Here is a 15,949-nt window from a genome sequence, read left to right on the forward strand (position 1 = left end):
CTGACTGCAGTAGAACTCAGTTAAGCCAAAGCTCAGTGGTTTTGAAAATCCCATTCCTACCTGCACATCTATAGCCTACAGCAGAAAAATCTAGCCCTCCAAAGCGAGGTCTGAAGCAGGAGCAAAGTTTCAGCTGGCTAATCCGTCAGTCAAGAACAAACCCAAGAGTGTGTCTTGGCCCATTCACTCTGCACTTGCATATGGCAGCGGACAGAATTTGATGTGCAGCTCACAGTGAACCCTGGTTTTATTATTGGTAGTTTGCTTAGTTCAGGGGTCGGCAACCTTTCAGAAGTGGTGTGCCGAGTCTTCACTTATTCACTCTAATTTAAAGTTTTGCGTGCCAGTAATATATTTGAACGTTTTTAGAAGGTCTCTTTCTATAAGTCTATAATATATAACTAAACTATTGTTGTATGTAAAGTAAATAAAGTTTTTAAAATGTTTAAGAAGCTTCATTTAAAATTAAATTAAAATGCAGAGCCCCCCGGACTCGTGGCCAGGACCCGGGCAGTGAGAGTGCCACTGAAAATCAGCTCGCCTGCCGCCTTCTGCACGCATGCCATAGGTTGCCAACCCGTGGCTTAGTTGAATAGGTTGGTATTGTTTTAACACTCATGCTGGGAAGTCTGATTTTTTTCCCTGTGTATCAGAGGATATTTTATTAAAAAAAAAACAAAAAACTTTCAACAGGGCCGTAACATTTTGGATTTATCATTTTAGAGAATGTCCTAAGTGGTACATTTGTAATACATGTTCAGCTATGTAGAAATGTTACTGTTTAAACAGATGTTAAAGAAATAATTTGCATACAATCTAACACTGATCAACAGATCAACAACAGTTCTGGATGATTATCATAGCTGATACCATTAAGTACTAGAGTGCAGATATGCACTGCATAGGCTTAAGCCATGACCCTGCAATCATATGACCTGGTACAGGAATCTACTACCACCTACTACCAGGACTGGGGCTGTAGAGTGCAGGAGAAGCACACGCAGACATTAAAACTATATAAATAAGGTTCTTTTAGATTATTAGGGGACTGTACAATAGGGGATTCATAGAGGAAATAGGGGCCATATTTACTTTAGACCAGTGGTTCTCAACCCACGGCGGCATGTGGCCCAATTAGTACACAGCTGTGTGTGCTAAAGGGGGCCCATGTGGTGGGGTCTGGGATCCCAGCTGCCCGGCGCAGTGGGGTCTGGGCTGCCCTGTCACCCAGCACAGCGGGTCAGGTCTGCCATCCTGTCATGCACGGCGAGGGACCAGGGTCCCACAGGGTCAGGGGTCTGAGGCTCCCCATATGGTGAGTGGGCAGTTGGCCGGCCCCATGAGGTCTGGGGCTTCCAGAGGGCCCCGTCTAGTGGGGGTCCAGGGCAGGCAGCTGCCTGGCCCCGTGTAGTGGGGGTCTGGGGTTGGGGTCCAGGCTGCTGCTGCCCTGCCATCCGGCCCCTGCAGCCCAGGTAACACATTGTTGACCACAACTGCTTTAGACTGACACTCTACCTAGTTCATCTCACCCCCCAAAATTATATATAAACACTTACCTCCAGGAATTGTTTGAAAAACTTTAGTCAAAGTGTCTCCTGTTATTATGTTGTAACTAATCATGGCTTTAAAAAAGAAAGATTGCTTTAGTACACATCAGATAGGATATAAAGGCCCAAACATATAATACAGACTTGTAGATTGCATTCAGCTAAAACCTTTGCCCCACATCCTGGCTGCTTCTTTTTTTGGCTGGTTTTCTGATCTCCCTGCTGCATTTAGCTGCTCTTCACAGACCTCCTTTCACGTTTGTTTTAAAAGTTAAATCAAGAGTTATAAAAGCAAAACTGGGAGCATTAAGTAACAGACATGAGAACTTGAAAGGGACCCAGTCAGATGAGCAAGACTATTGAATTTTGTGCCCAAGACACTTACTTCAAAAGGAAAAAAAGGCTTTTATAATTGCCTCTGCTTTCAGCAGTGATTCACGGACAGTCAGACCACTTTCAACTTCTAGTTTCTATTAGAAAAAACAAATTATGTGCATTCAACAGTTCTTGTTTTATCTTTATAGCTAATCCCATGGGATGTCAAATGCATGGGCCTGTATCACCACATACTGTAACTTGTAAAATCCGCTATTGTCCATACTTGTTCAAGAACAGTAGTCGATTTTACAAGTGGGTGCCACTAAAACTGAACATCTGTCTATCTGCAGTGATCCAGTTCCACAGTGTCTCAGATTTAAATATTAGAAGATATCAAGATTACTTCAAGTAGCTCTTACATAGACGTACATTTTAAATGGCAGCTGCTATACACTATGTAGTGATGTGTGTCTAGATAAGTGAGAGCTGGATAGAGGCAGTAAGGTAAAGGTTCCCTAGCTCTAGTTCAGTGTCACTGAACTCTGTCCAGTATAATGGCAGAGGGACTAAAAACGATAATGCAAAGAGGAAGCTAAAATCCAGGGCTCCTCATTTAGGCTTCCATTGACTTCATTAGGAACCTGAATAAGAACTGAAGGATTGGGGTCCAAATTTACGCACACACATTTCTGAACTAGACAAAATACACACATATAGGTATGAAAAAAATATATGTGGTCTTTATTACCCTATTTCCATTCATTTATATACACACAAATCCTACAAACATTTATGCATATACTTAACTTTACTACTGATAGACATTTGCTTAAGTTACCGAGTCTTTGCAGGTTAGGTCCATGGTCTTTATTATCCTCCTCTATTTTGTCTGATAAAGCAACTATTATTTTCCATACAGAAAGATTATGGGACAAAGTTTTCCAAAGTAACTAGTGATTCTGGGTGCCTCTACATTTGAAGGCCCAACTTGACACCTTAAAGGGGCCTGATTTCCAGAAAGGGCTGATCACCCACTCTGTGGATTTCAGGCCCCTTTGATGTACCTCATGTGGAACACCCAAAAATTGAAGCACTTGAAATTACTACTTACTTTGGAAAAATCATGGCCATGGTCAACAGAACAGATTTTTACATTTAAAAAAAAATAAAAGAACCAAATATCGAAGCAGTAGTCTCACATATGTGTTCTTTCCAGCACACCCGGACCTATCACTGGCTCTTGAAAGCACAAGATTCATGTATAACTAGGGTGAAATCCTGGCCCTATTGAAGTCAATGGATGTGTGGCCAGTGACTTCAACAGAGCCAGGATTTCACTCTTTAGAATGTATACGATAACCTGATTATATACACACTAGAAAGTTTTCTTATTTCAAGTAAGCAAATATTACAAGACAAACTCTGAAGCTTTTTGTTGGTCTATAAAGATGTTGTTTATTAAAAGGATTTGTTTTCTTGGGTTTTTCGTGAGAGTCATGAAAAAATTGCCTAAGGATAGGCAATATTTCCATTTCCTTGCCAAAATAATGAAATACAAAATAATGAAATTCATGAGTCCATTTCTAAGTATTTTTAACTTCAACAGTGTCTCCCTCTGGTAATTCAAAAAGGATAGTTAGTTATAAGTTTACAAAATGGATAGTGATCTTACCAATAAATGGATATAGAAACTGTAGTGTTGAGAGAATTAGGTATCCTATAAAACCATACGATTTATTGACCAGTTCTTGGTAGCTGTTTGTACCAGAGAGGTTTCCTCCTTTAATCAGTAATATAATGGAATAATCTGTTAAAATAATATAAACATAATATTTGAGACCTTAATTTTTCTACGTCTGTTCTGAAGAAATAGTTTGCAAAGTATTAAAAAAAAAAAGGCAAAGAAAGCAATCATTAACTGAAGCAACTATAATGAACAGGAAGGGGAAGAGAAAGGAAAACACTATGGTTCAGTGTGTGCATATTCCCAGCGATCATCCTCTGGAAAGAGAGGGATTTGCAGGCCTATGGTTGTGGCATCCCGACTGTTAGAGATCCCTGAGAATCCAAAGAGAATTGTGTCTGGGACCCCATGGGTCTCAGGGTTTCCACATGGAGGACGAGCTTCCCTGCCTAGGGAGTGTGTAACCCACCCCCACTCAGGGTGATGCTTTCTCCCCCTCTAGTAGTGGTTACATCACATATAGAAGTTGGTGAGTCTGCTACAGGCCTTTTGCATTATTAGAATTATCAATTAACACTACAAAAAACTACTCTTTTTATCTTTTTCTTCCAATCCACTGTAGTGATTCAAGAAAACATCTTTTAAAATCTGCTACTATACATACTAGTCTGTAACTTTACATTTTTTTGTTAGAAACTGTCTTCCTGCAGCGTATGCTTAATACAACAGTCCATTTTGCTAAACAATTCTCTCTGCTTGTGTAATATTTTTTATTTAATAACAACGCCCACCTTGAAAGTATTCTGTGGTATATTTTTCCATTTAGAAGCAGAATTATATTGGCATGTTGTTTTACGGTTATCAAACGTGCAACAAAATGTGTGGAATTATTCATGAAAAAAACAAAAAAACTTCCAGCTAGAACAGTGGTGTCCTTCCTGTGGCATTTGAATCTCTAAGTTGTGACCATTAAGGGTGACTATAGTAAGAAGAAAATTTGTATTTGATTATAAATGGAGTCATACCTTCAGTCTAAATCAGTTCCATCCCTATGCCTTCTCAACTGCCTGCCACTGCTTTGCCAGCTGAGAATTGTGGGTAGGTTTCTGCTCCCTTTGCACAGTGGAATAGGGAAAAGATTCAGACTCAAACTACTAATTTTGGGCCACTGACCTCTGAGATGATATTGGTATGGTGGGAGTCACCAAATGTTGTTGTTACAGAGTTTTCCAAGGTCTTTTCCCTACCATGAGAATACTATTCAGTCTCCTGAATCAAATCAGGACCCATGAACAGGTGTCTGAATTGAGTAGTCTCAACTCTTACCTACAACAAATAGTTCTTTTGATATTTCCTATGGATAAATACCTGATTATTAATGAAAATAGCTATGGAGACAGCCTTTGCTACAGGAATTTTTAAAAATTTGTCCAGAGCTTCTAAGACGGCCTGGATGAATGGGTGATATTTTGGGGGTGACTTAAATTTCTGTTTAATTCAACAATTATTATGAATAGTTATATTTGGGATCCAGTTTTGTTTGAGGTTTACCCAGTGTTTGGATTGTCTATTGTTAACCCGGTTGATCGCATCTTTTAATTGTGATGCATAATTATAATAAGCCAAATTAGGGGAAACAAATCCATTCAATTTTGTAGTTTTATACAGAACTTTAGAACTCATCCTTTGTGTTTTATGTTTCCATATGAATTTTAGTAGTGAATCCTGCCATGTTTTAGTGGTGTATCAAAGATACCAAGAAAGATGAACTGAAACAAAAATAAAAACTTTGGGTGGACAATAACTCCATCTTCACCTACACGACCCTACTATCCAAGAAATTTTGTATTTGTTCCATTCCTCCAAGTCTTATTATTTTATTCCATGTTAGAGGGTAATTTGTCTTAAAAAGATTTTTGTGTCTCCACAATATTTATTCCTAAATATTTTAAAGATTCCTTTACCCACTTAAATTTATGTGCCACAGCATGTTTGGGGATCAGGTTAAAAAGGCTGGTCACAAGGCTTATTCACATGGAGAAGAACTTACAAAAAGAGTCCCATTGAAGCCAATGGAGTTTAGTTAGGTAAGTAAATGCTTACCATGAGACTCTGCAATTTAGCCCTTTAATGAATGAAACCTAAGGGAATTTAGGTCAATTTTTGTTGAAATTATCATATAACTTATTAGTTAAAACATATTAGTTTCAATTTATGTTGTGAATTTGGAACACAAATGGCGTACAACTCATTTGAGGATCAGGACTTTATACAGCATCAAAACATTTTAATAAAAACAAGTGATTTGTAAGAATAACCCTTATTTATATCTCACACTAATATCATACTCTAGTCTAAGAAACTAGACTTCCCTCATAATGAATCTCCCACAATAAGCAGCTTTAAATAATGTACAGCATAATTCTCCACTCTTGCTAATCTGCTCAGAAGAGTAAGAAAGTAAAAAACAAAACAAAAAAACACCAAAAAAAACCCTCTTCCTTTAATATAAAGTTTTAATTCACAGACATTCTTATTTAGTTGTTATGAAGTTCAACTGAAGCTAATTTTTGCAAGACTAGTTACACTTTCACTTTAATAAAGCAACCACTTTCATGGTACCTGTGATATAGGCAACACCAACTAAAAGCAATACTCCTAATGGAAAACCAGCTTCCTTCATTGAATAAGGCAATCCTGTGAATAATGAAACAAAGAAAAAATTAGAGAAAAGCCTTTTTAAATACTTGCTATTTATTTGTGGTGATCTTGTTGTAAAGGAAGCAGTATGTTAAAAAAAAAGTCTATTATTTATCCCCAAAACAGGAGCAAACAGTTTAAAGTTGCTCAGCACTGTCCTATAAGGGTACATCAGACTTACTTCAGAGGGATCATTTCTGAGGGCAAAGGGTAGTTCAGTTCTTAAGTCCAACCAGTACTTGATCTCTCTGCTGGGTCTGCTAACAAGGTTGCACATTATTCAACACAATGGGGCCTCTGATCTCAATTGGCACATGTAGTTTTCTCACAATACAAATACATTATAATAATACCATAGTCACAGCAGTAAAGTAATATGAGAAAAAACATGTTTTTCACACAACTGGAGATTTATACATATATGAAAGGGTGATTAGATTAAAGTGAAGAAAAGTGTATTTACCTATTATTCCCGATCCTATGATAGAGTTGATAACATTAAAACCAGCTGATGGGAGATCACTGTTTCCTCCTTTAGTCCTGGGTTTACAAACCAAGGCCGTTCTGTCATCTGTTTCTATCTATTCCAATAAGAGAATATTAGTGTTATACAAAAACATATTAGACCAGCAGAGAACAATTATGTCAGACATGTTTTGAGTCTTACTAAGTTACAGAAGTATCCTTTATCAATCTTCTGCAGCTCGTTTTGTTCTGATTAGGTATCAGCTTCACATAAGCTTCAGAGGATGATGGCCAAAGAGCTGTTCTTGGTGAGATTTTGGCTCCCAAAGGATGAAATATCATGGGATCAATCAGGTATTCTTCCAAGATTTCAGCCACATCTGACCAAGCAGTAGAAAATAAACCACTTCTGATTTGAATTCTTGGAATTGAATCCATCCCTCTGATTTTGGTTCTCGGGCTGATCCAAAATCAGAATATACCAGGATCTGAAGAAGTGCCGACTCAAGGGTCCAGTGCTGACTTTTTTCTGCTTCTAACAAATAATTTCTTTCTCAGCTAAAGTTTTAGACCACAGTGAATAGCTAATTGATATTAATAAAATTGGCCTGCCCCAGTAAACCGCCATGTGAAAGACCCAAATTCAAGGCAAAGCTTAGCCTCCCACTGCAATAGCTAGAAGTTTTGCAGAAATAATGTTCTCAGCCTCTAGATGGGTAGGGAAGGGAGAAAGGTTCATCTTACTCTAAGCACACCCTTCTCTTAGAGAGGCAATACACTGGTCAGAGAAATATAGTCCCATCAACCAGGAGGTCAATAAATGCAGTAATATGTAATTAAAAGGAGGAACATAGATTTAATGAAGAAAATGGCAAATCAGAATTAAAGTATGATGATTTAGCTTGTACACACCATGATACTGAAATCACCATCTCAGAGAGGTAGGAGTTTGCTAAATATATACATGAGTAAGGCTGCGAGTCTGCCACAGAAGTCACAGATTCCATGATTTTCTGGGACCTCCGTGACTTCCACAACCAGCAGGTGCGACTGACCCCAGGGTTGCCCGAGCAGCTTGGGTGGCCCCGGGGCCAACCGCACCAGTCCCCCTGCAACCTGTCATGGACAGGTCCTAGGCCTCCCTGGCCAGCAGCGGTTACGGTGGTCCTGGGCTACCCCCGCCAGCAGCAGCAGCATGGCAGTCTCAAGCCGGTGGGGCCGCCCCTTCCCCCAGGACCAGCGGGCGCCCCAGAGGCCCCCCTCCAGAACAACAGCTGGAGCTCCCCAGAAAACCAAAGATTTAGTCAGGGGTATATAGTACAAGTCATGGACAGGTCATGGGCCATGAATTTTTGTTTATCGCCCGTGATCTGTCCATGACTTTTACTAAAAATGCCCATGACTAAATCTTAGCTTTACATACAAGGCACTACAAAAAATAATTCAACTCAGATGCCTGTAGCCAACACTGCTGGAAAAAAAGTTAAATATGACTGATAAACCAAAGATTGATTTACTTCATAGGAATCTGTGCAGTGCCATCATCTGACAAACATGTAAGAGCATCACAACAGAATTAAGTGGCTAAATGGAACTCTTCAAAGTTGCCTGCTGATGACAGCAGTATACATCATCAGCACTTCCACTGGACTGGAACAATTTAGGCTCTCTCCTTCATATTAGATATTTGCGTGTTTCTTTGCAATCTACCATTTCTTTGACCAAAAATATTTTTTGCTTACTCAAAAAATTGTACTATACAAGTCAGAAACCCATTCTTACTTTTGTCGTCTCATTTCTGGATCGCTGCCTAATATGCAAAATACAGATTTCTACCTAGTCTTTAGAACAAGCGACTTTGTGGTCAGACTGTAAAAGCATCCATTAAATATAAATCCTTATATTCAAGCGTTGTGGAAATGAGTGGTCTAGCCGGACGTGACCCTTTTAAACACTTTTACTGTTGTGGAACTGGCCTTCAGTCTTGGCAATAGTATCAATAAAGCATCTCAGAAATCAGTGGAATGCTAGACTGTATTTGGTACACATAGGAGAGTAAAAGCCCATGTTAAGAGATATACATCCAAAAAATCTGATTCTTTAAGGTTATCAATTTGTGTCAGATACAGCAGGATGTAGTGTATTAAATTAATAGTTTAATTTAGGGCAGTTAACTCACACGATTAACTCAAAGAATAGTTGCCTATATAAGACAAAGCCCCTAATATCAGGACGGTCCCAAAAATAACGGGACATGTGCTCACCCTACCTGAAAGTGAGAATAGGCATTCGCATGGTACTTTTCTCTCAGCGGACTTGTAGGCTCTCAAATTTTACATTGTTTTATTTTTGAATGCAGTTATTTTTTATACATAATTCTACATTTGTAAGTTCAACTTTCATGCTAAAGAGGCTAAACTACAGTATTTGTATTAGATTAATTGAAATATTTATTTTTACAGTACAAATATTTGTAATGAAAAATAAATATAAAGTGAACACCGTACACTTTGTATCAGTGTTGTAACTGAAATCAATATATTTGAAAATGTGGAAAACATCCACAATATTTAAATAAATGGTATTCTATTATTATTTAACAGCGTGATTCATCACGTGATTAATCATGATTTTTTAAAAATAGTTTGATAACCCTAGTTTATTCTGATCACATGCTTACCGTATGTCATGCATTTTCATTTGGATAAAATTGGAACTTATTCTTGCCTTGGGATTTTTCACAAATTATCTAATAACAATTATAATACTTTGTTCTATTATAGCACCTTCCATATGAGGATCTCAGAGTTCATCATCTTCTCTATATACATGTTTCTAAAGTGCCCACTACTCCAGCAGAGTTAGAATCTTTAATGAACTTGCTCCCCTTCGATATTAATGTGAAAAACAAAGGCTCAGGGACATTAAGGGACTGATCTTCAGACGCATCGAGCACCCACATTTCCTGTGAACTGTTCCAGGTGACAAAAGAAGTGTGTGTTGCGGCGTGGGCGGAGGAGTCAGGATTAAATCTGAGGCCGCCTGACTTCTGTTGCTGTTTTATCTTTCCCCGTTCTCTATATTGCTCATGTGGAGCCAGTGAGATGAAAAGAGATTACCAGAAACCGTTATTTCTGGTGACTGCCCACTGCAGACTTTCAAAAGTCTATTTACCAACAGTTCTGTTGCTAGCAACGATTTTAATAGCTTTTCCCCCTTCCATTTTATTTGTCTAACCACCTCTCCTAGCATCATTTGCATTAAAACAGCTGTTTAGTGAAGCCTACAGCTAATTAAATATTGACATTGACAGTCTTTCCCCAATCCTTAATCACAAAGGTGAACGCGTAGATCGTGCCTGAACTCGTACACTTTCCGGAAAGTTTTGCAAAGCTTATTTCGTGTCTTAAAGCTTGTTCGAAGTAAATGCAGAAAAGTGCCTTTAAACAAATAAGTGAAGGACTTTCTAAATGTGAAATGTAGCTGGGTGAAGAGCAGGCTTGGGTTCGTTTCTCTCTCCACACCAAGGAAAGAGTTAGATGTCAGACACGGAGCTCCCAGGCCAGGCAGTAATAGGAGGATTTCAAAGCGTTGGGAATGAGCATGTTGCATGTAATACCCCCTCGCTTCCACGCGTACGTACACACCGCCCGTACCCCTCCAGTTCTGCGTCTCCAGGAGCGAGCAACTTTAAACATTCTCCGCAAACTCTGGTCTGCGGGAGGCTGAGCTAACGGCACTGCCTGCCTCCACCCGGCAAAGAGATGGGGGAGGACTCAGCGACACTGACCCGAACTTCCCCGCGGTACCTGGTGAGCAGGGCTCGGCAGCGGGCGCTCCTGGCGGGCGGGCGGCTCCATCGCGGGGCGCCGGACGAGCCAGGCTGGAAGAGGAGCAGCAGCCAATGGAGGTCTGCGGCTGCCCAGCGGAGCCGCTGCGCAGACTGGCTGCCCTGCCCAGAGCCTGCAGCCGCGGCACCAAGAGGCGAGGCGCTGCACACGGCGGGGGGGCTCCAAGAACACGTGCCGCGGGCGGGGGGGAGTGAAAGCCGCCCCCCTCCCCAGTTTGTAGGGAGGTGTGTGAGCTCCCAGACAGAGGTCAGGGGAGATGTGCCCTGGGGCAGGGAGTCAGTATTTTGTTTACAGACAGGCAGGGTGATTAAGATAAGAAAGGGCTGGTGATTAAATTAGTAAGTTTAGCCTGAAAAACAGAAGGGGGGGGGGGCATTTCAGAGAGCGACTCAGAAGAAATACAGCCAAGCTCTCTGAGCCAGAAAAGGGGGAGGTTTGGGGGGCTAGGTGAAAAGAAGGGGCCAAAACCCAGGGAAGGGATAGCAGTGGTACAGAGAAGTTCCCACTCAACCTGTGGTACTTATGTGGCCCCATCACCATGGCGGCTGAGTGCATTGCAAGGTCTAACCTGTTTCTCCTCACAGCCCCTCAGTGAGGTAGAGCACTGCTGTTATCTCCATTGTACAGATGGGGCACTGAGGCACACACTGACTAAAGGCCAGATTTTCAAAGGTATTTAGGCACTTAGTGGGATTTTCAGAAGTTTCTAGAAGGCTAGGTGCTTCGTAAACCCCACTAGATACCTAGCTGCATCTTTGGGTGCCTAAAAAGTTTTGAAACTCTTTAAGGCACTGGCCTGAGGTCATACAGGAAGTCCATGGGGGGAGTAGAACCCAGGTTTTTCAGGGCTAATGTGCAGAGGGGCTGAGCCCACCCATGAGGAAAGCAGAGCTGCTGCCTGTACCCTGTTCACTCTCCTCCCCTGCCAGCACAAGGGGAAGATTTGGCCTGAGCAAGAGCTGGAGAAAGGGTAAGGTCAGCGGCTGCGCACAGTGGTGGGAGAACTAGACAGGCAGAAGAGTAGACCAGAGTCAGGTGTGTTGCTTTCACACACCCCTGGAGGATTTCCCTCAGAGGTAAAAATAAATAGTCTGCCCCCATATTCCCTGTGCAGGGATCCACTCTGGGAAGTTCGGCGCATCTCCAAATGGTTATAATAAAAAACGTTTTAAGCCCAGCTCCTGCATCCGGACCTGTGTGTAGGGATGTGCCTGTGCAGAGCCCTCTTGAAATCAATATCCAATTGAGTTCAGGTGTGCTGCTCACAGGAGCTAAAGCCAACAGTTGCATCTCATTTTGAAGCATCAGAGCCCTAGAGCAGGGACTGTGTCATTCTAAGGGTGTGCAAAACCCTTACACAAGAGGGACTTTATCTTGATATTGGTTCCTAGATTTAACCCCAACAAAAAATAATAATAGAGAGCCGGGTCCTGCAATGAGCTTCCTGGGGCCAGGTGCCTGTGCCCAGGTGGGGCTCATTGCAGCCTTTGGGCCATAGTATTCAATATTGTTTTGGAGTGGGTTTGGAAAAGCACATGCTCCCATTTTCTTTAACTTAAAATACCATTGCACTGGTCCCTCAGAAATTAGGCATCTGTGTGTTGCTGGGAATTTATGAAACCCTGAATTTGCCAAACACTTGTTTAACTCTATAGTAAAATGAAAACCTACAGGGGATCTAACACCTGCTATAAGGTCATATCTGTTCATGTACAGCAGTTTTCCTATCTACTTCATGTAATTGATTTGGTATATGTACATAGTTATTGGATTGCTACTTTTGTTCTCCTAAAATAGGCCAAGTTATTATAGAGAACATCTACTAAGTATCCCATAATTCATGCAAGTTCCTGGAAGAAAAAAAATCAGATTAAAACCATACTAAAGATATAGTAAAACTATAGAAGCAAAATTCCTGGAAAAACACTATTCATTAATAACAATGTGGTTTTCACAGATTTTGATAGATGTTCTTTCCCAAGTACAATAGAATGGAAAGAGCCATAAACTCCAATTCTTGGGAAAGTGAATGAGTATAAACAATATAAATGTTAAATAATGGTAAATAAATAAAGTAGGTAAATATCTGACTTGCTCACAATGGATGTAGCAAGCGCCATACTATCACAGTGCAAGAAAAATAATTTAATCTCAGTCTGCTGGCAGGAAGAAAAACCAAACCCAGGTGCTATTATTAACAGGGGAACTGATATTAAAGGGGTGTTTAGGTCCTGCAGTAGTCCAGGATAACATGAGACAATTGGCCAATTTAGCTAGTGTTTCTGACAGGAAAGTGCACTTTCAGATTTAATTATTAGATTATAATGTTGACTTTTTTCCATGATGATTGTACTTCTTCATCAGATGATATGCTTGAAATAACAAATCACAATGCCACTGACCTTTACATTTTCAGAAAGGTAGCATATTTTGAGGAATCATGTCACCACCCTCTGTTGAAATTGAAATCTCAGCCTTCTGGTTCTTATCAAATATAAGTGCAATTCCAATATACAGTTACTTTTATTATTTGGCAATAAAATAGTACTTCTTGTGAGAGAATGTAGTTGCTCTACTTGGGCCCTGGTACATAAGGTGATAAGAAAGTGAAATTGTAGTTCTTTCCTTGCCTAGGTGATCAGGGAAGGAGCTAAGTGAAGTGTTGCCGGAGAGAGAGCACATAGGACTGACTGACAAACCTGAGTCATACACAAGCATTTGGAAGGTAATATATTTTCAATATAGGAATTAAAATAGGAAAACCGTTGATGAAAGTTTTTTGATACCTCACTGATGACAGAGTGATACCAGATGATTCTGGAATGGCCAGAAAACCCCAGCACATTCACTTCATGGAATTTCCAGGGGAGTGTTACTCCTGGTGAGTGGAGCATGGGGACAATGTTGTTGATTCAAGGTGAAACCTTTCAATGTTGTACAGCTGCATGATCTAAGGAGAGCCCCAACTCCATGGATGTGCAGCTGTCCTGTATGGATGACTCATTCACTGGCCTTCTCCTGCCAGCAGCAAGGTTCCAAAAGAAAGTATGATATCCCTGACCTTGTGTCTGTTTGCCTACTTAGCAGTAACTGCAGAGGGACTCCGGAGGAGTTAACACTGCCTCAGGTAATGTTAATTCCGGGTGGAAAGTCTGCACAGAAACCCTCCATCTTCCTCCTTTTGCAGTTCCATACCCAACATCTTGTGAAGCTCCTTCCACATGGGAGTCCAGGAGAGATGCTTGTGCAGAGACCCAGGAAAAGGCACTATTCCCCTTTCCCTGCACTCAGGGTGAGTTCTATTTAGGTAGCATCCCCTTCACTTATGTAAGCAGAAGGGCTTAAAGGGGCTTTAGGAAGTAGTGAGTAATTCAGTACAAGACAGTAGGAAGCAGTGTGGTCTTTTGGTCAAAGCCCTAAACTAACAATCCAGAGACCTTGGGATTTATGGTCTTTCACAATAGTGTAAATCAAGAGTAAATCCAGAAGAATCAGACACTAGAATAGACTCTACCTCTGGCTCTTATACAAATTTCCTGTGTGCACTTGGGAAAATAACATCACCTCTCTGTGCTTCAGTTTACCCATCTGTAAGTAAAGGATGATAATAGTTAACTTCACAGGGATGTTCATTAAACAATCTTAATCTACAGGCTTAATTCATTAAAGCTTGCCAAACATGGTGAGTACCTCAGATTGAAGGTGCAAAATATTTTTAAAGTAAGAGGCAGTACGTCTTCACTGAAGTAAGAGCAAGGCTGTTAAATTTCTATGAGAGACAGATAACTGTTATGATAAACAGCCGCTAACATATACAAGATAATTATCAGAGCATTCAAAAGAGGCTGAATTTTCCATTTCAGCAGTTGAGGAAAGAGTCAACAAATACAGATTTCAGAGTAGCAGCCGTGCCACAAGTACTCCTGTTCTTTTAACAAATACAGAGGAATATAGAACTAAACATTTCAGTTCTGCAAAGAAATTGTTGTTCTTTCTCATCACAGAAAAAGGTTCTTCTTTCAGATTCTATGACCCTTTGGCTAACACTTTTTTTTGCAAAGTATACCCAGGTCTCAGAAAAAAAGCAGATTTCTAAGATCATAAGAGTCTTTGCCACATCCTTAGTATGTTTCTATCTTTTACTTTCTCTCTAATGGTGTTTCCTTCTACATCTGCTTCCTCCTCTTCTATTTTGTTCTTTTCTTTTTTGTCCACCTCCTGTCTTTCAAACTATTTTTTTTGCAGCTTGTTTTCTATTAAGATTAACATTTTATACGAGACCTGACCTTGTACTAGAACAGTTCAATGCACCTTCTAAGCAACCCTCCCCATCTGCAAACTGATATTTAAAAAAAATAATAGTACAGTACTGTATAACTGAGTTGAGACTAGGCAAGCTTTAGAAGATAAGAATTCTTTTAAAGATGAAGATAAAGATCAAGCCTCAGTCATGGAGCAAAGCACACAGCAGCAGCAGTCCCCATTACCTTTTAGCTCCATAATCTGACCTAAGTGTGGTCACTACAGTCTTAAGCAACAAGCAGTGTGTATTGCCGACTGAAACATTTTTGCAGTGTGTTTTTCTCCTGGCTGTAAACATCTCTGAAATAGTCAATGCAGAAAATACAACTGGAGGCAAAATGGGTGACATTAAGGGTCACATGCTGGCAAGAATTAAAGTTGTGGGTTTATTCCAAGGGCTGTAGGATCAAGATCCCTGTTTTGTAGGCTGCAAACCTTAAGGGCTGGGGAAGAATATATTAGATTAGAAAAAGAAAATGTAAGAGACAACAAACCATAAAGCATTCACCAAGTAGCAGAAAAAAATAGAGGACATTAATTTGTTCTCCACAGTATGAAAAAAAACGTAGACTCTAATAATGTTTTCTGTTTTTAGGGCAAGCTAGAGTGATTAAAAGAATACATATGTTGTGCATCAATTATTTTTGTTCTTAAACATTTGCAGGGCACATGATGTAATATGGATAACTAAATCCATATAAAAAGAATATATTACATTTTTGTTCAGCAACCTAACCACATTAGGTTGAGCTGCTTGAAAAGTTTCCATTCAGCAACCTGATAAGACAGAATCTGACATGTATTCAAGTGTGACTGGTCAGCTGACATGACTCAGCAAAGGAAACTTTAGAGCCAGAGATGCAAAGGAAATTCTCTCTTTTGGTAGCAGCATAAGCATTTCATTTGTACAGTAAGACGAGTCCCCATTATACTGTATAAATTATAATATGTGAAAACAAAGAAATGAAGAAAAAACTGTTTTAAATAAATTGTTTTAAAGCATATAGTGCAGTAAAGCTTACAGTAGGCTTTGGCAATATCCCCCCAGAGCATATAAATGATCCAAGTACTGCAGCAACTTG

General features: G+C 40.1%; 1 protein-coding gene across 4 annotated transcripts in view; it reads right to left on the bottom strand.

Moving 5' to 3' along the window:
- Positions 1 to 10,689, bottom strand: part of SLC38A11 (solute carrier family 38 member 11) — a 35,001-nt gene extending 24,312 nt beyond the window's left edge. Inside the window, exons 1-5 of one of the 4 annotated variants that reach the window (XM_045031655.1) lie at positions 10,505 to 10,689; positions 6,713 to 6,830; positions 6,172 to 6,246; positions 3,538 to 3,672; positions 1,557 to 1,622 (exon numbers count right to left, since the gene is read on the bottom strand). In XM_045031655.1, coding sequence (XP_044887590.1) covers positions 1,557 to 1,622; positions 3,538 to 3,672; positions 6,172 to 6,232 — 262 coding nt within the window. In that variant the 5' untranslated portion in view covers positions 6,233 to 6,246; positions 6,713 to 6,830; positions 10,505 to 10,689. Of the gene's footprint in view, positions 1 to 1,556; positions 1,623 to 3,537; positions 3,673 to 6,171; positions 6,247 to 6,712; positions 6,831 to 9,500; positions 9,518 to 10,504 lie in introns of those variants that run through there. The other 3 variants (XM_045031652.1, XM_045031653.1, XM_045031654.1) reach the window with 3 other exon arrangements.
- Positions 10,690 to 15,949: the final 5,260 nt, after the last annotated feature.

This window comes from Mauremys mutica, chromosome 10 (genome assembly GCF_020497125.1).
Source record: "Mauremys mutica isolate MM-2020 ecotype Southern chromosome 10, ASM2049712v1, whole genome shotgun sequence".
NCBI classification, from domain to species: Eukaryota; Metazoa; Chordata; order Testudines; family Geoemydidae; genus Mauremys; species Mauremys mutica.